The sequence below is a fragment of the Gossypium arboreum genome, chromosome 3 (assembly GCF_025698485.1).
Source record: "Gossypium arboreum isolate Shixiya-1 chromosome 3, ASM2569848v2, whole genome shotgun sequence".
In the NCBI taxonomy this organism is placed as follows: Eukaryota; Viridiplantae; Streptophyta; class Magnoliopsida; order Malvales; family Malvaceae; genus Gossypium; species Gossypium arboreum.
This window is the reverse complement of record NC_069072.1, coordinates 111,485,750-111,492,470: the sequence shown is the minus strand read 5'-3', so window position 1 is coordinate 111,492,470 and position 6,721 is coordinate 111,485,750. Positions and strand designations below refer to the sequence as shown.

Below are 6,721 nucleotides of genomic sequence, written 5' to 3'. Positions count from 1 at the left end.
TAACAAATAATTTAAAAAATTAATTTTTTAAAAAATTAAAAAGAATATTTAAATTTTTTCTTGGAATGAACCTAGACATGTAGGTATCCGTGTTCATTCATTTCAAAGCTTAATTTCTTTTAAGAAATTATTTTTAATTTTGTATAAATTTGTAAAACATTATTAAAATTTATAAAAATAAAGTTAAAAATAAAAATAAAAATTAATAAAAATCTTTTAAAAGTTAAGCTCAAAATGAATTTGGAGATATAGTTGTCAAAATTCAATACAGATTCATTCAAAACAATTTTTAAAATTATATAAAGTTTAAAAAGCCTTAAAAAGTAAAAATTGATATGTATAAAAATATTTTATAAATAAAATAAATATAAATAATTTTAATTTTAAAAGGTAGCAATAGAATTAAAACATAGTACACATATCAATTTTTTAAAGAAAATTAATATTTAAATTTTTTAACTTTATATAATTTTAAAAATCATCTTTAATGTTTCCTTAAAAAAACCATCTTTAATGAATTTGAACACATAGCTGTCCAAATTCATTCGGACTTAATTTTTGAGTGATTTTAAAATTAATTTTAAACTTTTAAAGTTTATTTAATATTTTATAATTTTAAGAATGTTTTAAAATTTTACAAGTTTTTAAAAATATATCCTTTTAAATTTTAGAAAAATTAAATTTTGAAACAAATAAACCTAAACAACTAATGTAGTAGTACCATATTAGCAACTGTTGTTCACATAAAGCACCACGTCAATACTATTAACGAGCACATCAGCACTGCAACGGTCAATATTAATTAAATGGAATATTTGACTAGTTTTATTAATTCTTTAGCTTAATTGGATGTAAAAAGCGTTTAATTGATTTTTTCGAAAACAAATTTGAGGGAGAAGAGGAAATGAAGAATGAAAAGACACTCAGAAAGGGCGGCGGGTGGGCGGGGTGACTTGAAATCTCAATGTCATCGGTTCCTTCATGTTTCACACAGCTCTGAAACTAAACTACATTTCACAAAACATGATAAAAAAAAAAATTCAATTTCTTCAAAGTCAAATAAATCTCCTCTTACAAACACCACGAGATTTCTATAATTGCATCTTTTTGTTGTTTTGGTCAATCCAACCCCCCCCCCCCCTTTTAATATAAAAAATTTATTTTCAATTTCTAAATTTCTTTTGAGCTGAGCCTCATCCTTCACTGTAACTCAATCTGACTCGGTCCTTTTTTCTTTAGTGTTTGATTTAATCTTCTTAAGTTGGTTCACCTGAATTCACCCAATCTGTTTAGCAGGTGTGTTCTTGGTTTGCCATTTCGTCTTCTGATTCTAAAACCATCCATTGCCAATCTTTTCTCTCTCTCTTTTTATTATTATTATGAATTTTTGGATTGATTTCACGTTTACTGATTAAAAGTTGCATCTGATTTTGAATATTGATATTTGTTTTGCGACTTTGGTATTCTGGTTTTTACAAGGAAAATCTTTACAGAGCCGAGTTAACGCTGCTTCTTTTTGTTTTCTTCAGTTAAATTCTTGTTTTAGGTATAAATTGGGGGTATTGTTTGCGATTAATTTAAACATTTGAAGAATAATGGGAGGTGTTTGCTCTGGTGCAACAAAAGAGCCAACTATAAAGCGTGAACAAAAGACGACCAGTAGAGGATTGTCAGGGAAGCTCAAGTCAAAAAAGCGCTTTTCTAAGCAAAACGGAAATTCCAATTCGCTTTCCTATGCTTATGGCGGAGGTCTCGACAAAGCACCGCAAAGACACGATTCTGGTGATTTTGGACTGTTTTCCCGGGAATTGAAGCCATCAACCCCCGCAAAGACTACTGCTTCCAAGGTATACCTTTGCTTTAACCATTATTCGAGCTCATAGAAATTTGATGTAAACTTTGAATGGAAGAACACTCAATGGATTAAGGAACAGTTTGAAGAAACAATGTTGATGATAGACTCCAAATGAATGCGTCTCCATACAACACATATGATCATATCATCTAGAATTGAACTTTTTACATAATTTTGTTTATGTAGGTTTCTCACAGGAGCTCATTTCTGGGAAGAGCTGGGATTTTAGGCCTAGAGAGGGCGGTGGACGTTCTAGATACACTCGGAAGTAGCATGTCGAATTTGAATGCCGGAAGTGGTTTTGTCACTGGCCTGGCTTCTAGAGGGAATGTAATAACTATATTGGCATTTGAAGTGGCTAATACAATAGGTAAAGGAGCGAATTTGTTGCGGTCGCTTTCGGAACAAAACATTCAATTCCTCAAAAAAGATGTCTTACATTCCGAAGGAGTACAAAGGCTAGTTTCTACAAACATGAAGGAGTTGCTAAGTATTGCAGCAGAAGACAAGAGGTAGCTTACGTACTTTAAATTATTCTTGATGCAGGCGATGCTGTGCTATTTCTTGTACTTTAACATCCCATTATAACACTCTAAGATCCTTTGGGATATATAGGGACGAATTGGATATTTTCTCGCGTGAAGTATTTAGGTTCGGAGATCTATGTAAAGATCCACAATGGCATAATCTTGGACGATACTTTTCAAAGTAAGGTAGATTTTATTTTAGATCATTTACTTTCAGCTTATATTGGTGATGTTTACTAATGGAGTTATACATCTCTTGCTACTGTCACCAATCTGTCAGACTAGATATAGACAATTCAGTTCATAAACAAGCTAGAGCTGAGGCTGAAATGACAATGAAAGAACTAACTTCTCTTGCCCAGCATACCTCTGTAAGTTTTTATCCACTAATTTTGAGCTTTGCCTTTCTATTTGAGATGCTGTTCCTACTTCATACATTAGGCTTTTTGGATGCTTTTATTGAATGAATTGTGTGGAATGCCACAGTATGTTCTATAAAAAACTTGTTTCGACTAAAATTTTGACACTTTAGTGGAATCGTAAGTATCTCAATTTTATGAAGCTTGTTTGAGGCCTTTGAAATTTATCCTGCATTCAATGTTATGTTCAAGCTCTAACATAAGGGTTGTCCATCTTTGTGAATGTTTTTTTTGTTGTATATTGGTTTTGGGTCTTGATTCTAGAGAAGTTTTTAATCTATGTAATCTACTTCAAGATTGTAACGGATGTTTATATTTGTAGGAACTGTACCATGAATTGAATGTTCTGGATAGATTTGAACAAGAATATAGGCTGAAGTCGGAAGAAGTGGAGGCCTTAAATCTCCCTAAAAGAGGTTAGGCATGAATGATTCTTTTCTCATTCCATTTTTCTTTTATCTGCCTATGGATGTAGGCAAAAGTTTGATCCGTTGTTGATTATTTAATGTCATTTTATGGGGTGATTGAACACTACACCAAAATGAAAATTACTAATCCTAAATACTTTAAATATGCTAACGTTAGAGTAAATATTATTCTCATTTTGATACTATTTGTTTATCTGTCACTGCATTCATCATTATTTGTTCATGATTTCATTCTAGTTACTAAAGTCTGCAATGCTGCTCTTTTTGTTTCTCATTTTGACAGAACTTGTTACGGTTGATTTTTCTTATTAACAGCTCCTAGTTCATTCCGATGTTATCGTTTCCGTGTGACTGATATTTGCTATTGAGTGTAGCTACTTTATTAGCAGCTAAATGTTTCAAATTGTAGGAGAGAATCTCATGCTTCTACAAAGTGAGCTAAAACAACAAAGAAAGTTTGTAAGGAGTTTGAAAAAGAAATCTCTTTGGTCTAGAACTTTGGAAGAGGTACATAACTACAAGCTGCTTTATAGTTATCCATGGAGCTTCTCCAATAGTTTTTAAGATGTTAGAAATGGTGATTGCTTTTTATGAGTATCAGCATGATTCAGTTTTGGCATTTATATATAAAGCAAGAAATGTTTGCATTGGCAGAGAACCATTATGCAACCTTTCTTGACGAATGGTTTTTTTCTTCCATTGCAGATCATGGAGAAGCTTGTTGATATTGTTACTTACATGCATCAAGCAATCTTCGAAGCCTTGGGAGGTAATTCATGTATATACAAATCTATCAAATTATTATGCGGGTAATATCATGCGCTTTAATTGATTTTTTTACTATGTCTTATCAAAATAATTTTCAATTCGTGGCAGAAACAGCATCATCAGACAAAAAGGAGACTCGTGAAAATTCTCAAAAATTAGGTGTTTGTGGACTTGCATTACACTATGCTAATGTAATTCATCAGATTGACAACATTGTAAGTCTACGCCATGCTCTTCTTTTCCTTATTTCCACTTGCAGTCCAGGCCATCCATCAGCTTGGGTTATAAATTGAATCTCAATGTTATAGGCAGCTCGACCAGCCTCACTTCCTCCTAATATCAGGGACACATTATATCATGGATTGCCACCCACTGTTAAGAAAGCTTTAAGGTCTCGATTGCAGTCCATTGACACCAAGGAAGAGGTATACATTCTTTTCTTTTTGTTTTGGTAATAGTTCAACTGTGATCCATACTCCTATAGTCTTTGATTTTCATTGCTTGAGTTCATCTATTGTTTGAACACTATCACTTAATTGCTTTCTTTTTTCTGTAGCGCTCAATATCACAGGTCAAGGATGAAATGGAAAAGACACTACAGTGGCTTGTTCCAGTTGCCACAAACACAACCAAGTATGTTATGTTATGCTTGTTTAGATTTGATTTTTTTGAGAAATTAAGCCAAAATTCCTAGGTAATATTTCTTCTTTTTTTGCAACAGAGCACATCAAGGTTTTGGATGGGTTGGAGAATGGGCGAGCACAGGGTTAGTGAAAGGCTTTTCTTTGTCTCTCTGTGTGCATATTGTCACATGTGAATGGACTTATTCTGTTTCCTGGTGTTTGACAGCAATGAATTTGGAAGAAGCGCAGCGGTAAATATTACCCTCACCGGCCTTCAGACGCTTTATCATGCTGATAAAGCGAAAACAGATGCATACGTCCTTGAATTGGTGGCATTGCTTCATCATTTGATCAGCTTAGTGAAACAAAGAGATCACGGGTCCAAGCCTCAGACATTTCGATCTCCTTTTCACTCCAAGATGCAGCGGCAATTTCTATCCTTGAATAGTGGTACTAAACCCCGCAAGGTTGAACTGTCGGAACAAGACAGGAAGTTGTTAAGCAAGGTGAGTGGGAGGAGATTGGTTCCTGGAATCAGCAAAAGTCAGGAATTTCCTTTAGGCAAAAACAAAAGGATCAAAGTTTGGGCATTAAGTAGAAGTGCTGGGAACTCTCCTGATAGGGCAAGAAAGAGTTGCAAGCATTCAAAAACAAATATATTGGATGTGATGGATGGTTTAGACCTCGCAACTTGAATGTCACTTCTTGTCTCATTCCTAACAGTCCCATTCTTCTCATTCTATTATTAAATATATGTGAGATTCATTAGAGTGTACATAATACCTTCCATATATTGTATATTGGTATTTTTTTTCCCAAGTCATCTTAACAAGTGGATATATTGTTTTTGTTTTGGTATTAGTATATATTGATATTAGCACGTTTTAATATTTGTAAAATCTAATTTTAATCGAAATGAAACTTAATTTCGTATTGAAACAGTATGGTATTAGTCAATACAAACAAATTTGAGTTAGAGGTGAACAAAATTTGATTTGATTCAAAAAAGTAAAATAAAAATTCAAATTTCTAATTAATTGAATTGAGTTGTTCGAGTCAACTCAAATAAGTAATTTCAGTTTTGAGTCGAGTTAAATTTTACAATTCAAATAATTTGAATAATAAATTAATTTATTGAATTTAGTGAATTCGAGCCGTGCCGGGCTAAAAATGTCTTACCTAAGAACCGGCCTGTTTTTTAAACAGGTCTTATTTTTTGTCTATATCCATTTTTCGAGCCTATATTTTTACTCAAACCCTCCCACATTAGGTGGTCCGGCCTATTAACAAGTCTAATTAAGAGTCAGATTATATTTTAATCTTATACTTAAAAAATGTTGTCTATTCCATCAATTACGTTAACTTTTAATAATAAAAATAAATAAAATTACAAATAGTAACTCTTCAAATCTCGTAGTTTTGGAGATAGTAATCCAATAGTGCTCTCCAGAAAATAATTTCAATAATCCACAAACAACTCAGCAGAGTTTCTCAATTTGCTTTGTATCCTACCAAAAGAATGACAAACTTAATTTCGAAACTAGAATTATTGATGTGCTTTTTTCCCTCCAAGATAGGGATCAGGTGGTAAAGATAGGAGTGGTAGTGCCCAAGTGTTGGCAAAGCCTGCGAGTAATGACCACTCAACATATCCCGTTCAGTGCCTAAAGTATCAGGCTATAGTCTTTGGGGACCCTTCTATTTTATAGGAGATGTCAGTCCTTGCTTCCCATCTCTGTGCAATGTGGGTTTTACACATTAGACTAGCTTAGCGGCCCTTTTGAGTTTTTAACCTATTTTGTCCCCACTCCTCACTATCTATTTCTTTTTCAATCTCAAAAATGTCTAGTATAAGGCTTAGGCTTCCTTTGGTTCACCGTTTAAAGCCAAGAAAGCTGCAATTGGACTCCCAACCTCATTGGGAAGTTTGTTTGGTTGAGTGTTTCAAAGGCAACCAAAATCAATTCTCACCACACTCGCTATCCCAAAATCAACTGGAGCTTTCAGTGAGATAGCTCACCGTTGAACTTCCATTTATTATTTTACCATTTTATCCTTAAAGTTTCTTTATCAATCATTATTTTTTCAGATTTGGCGGCCA

At 33.3% G+C, this 6,721-nt stretch overlaps 1 protein-coding gene across 1 annotated transcript; it reads left to right on the top strand.

Moving 5' to 3' along the window:
- The first annotated feature begins 844 nt into the window (after positions 1-844).
- On the top strand, positions 845-5,559 carry LOC108464882 (protein PSK SIMULATOR 2-like). Its single transcript, XM_017765158.2, has 13 exons — positions 845-1,296; positions 1,530-1,847; positions 2,042-2,367; positions 2,471-2,563; positions 2,663-2,753; positions 3,124-3,217; positions 3,639-3,736; positions 3,935-3,998; positions 4,106-4,212; positions 4,306-4,422; positions 4,554-4,630; positions 4,719-4,763; positions 4,847-5,559. Exons 2-13 carry the CDS (start codon positions 1,596-1,598, stop codon positions 5,313-5,315), a joined length of 1,833 nt encoding a protein of 610 aa, XP_017620647.1. The 5' UTR covers positions 845-1,296; positions 1,530-1,595; the 3' UTR covers positions 5,316-5,559.
- The last annotated feature ends 1,162 nt before the right edge of the window (positions 5,560-6,721 follow it).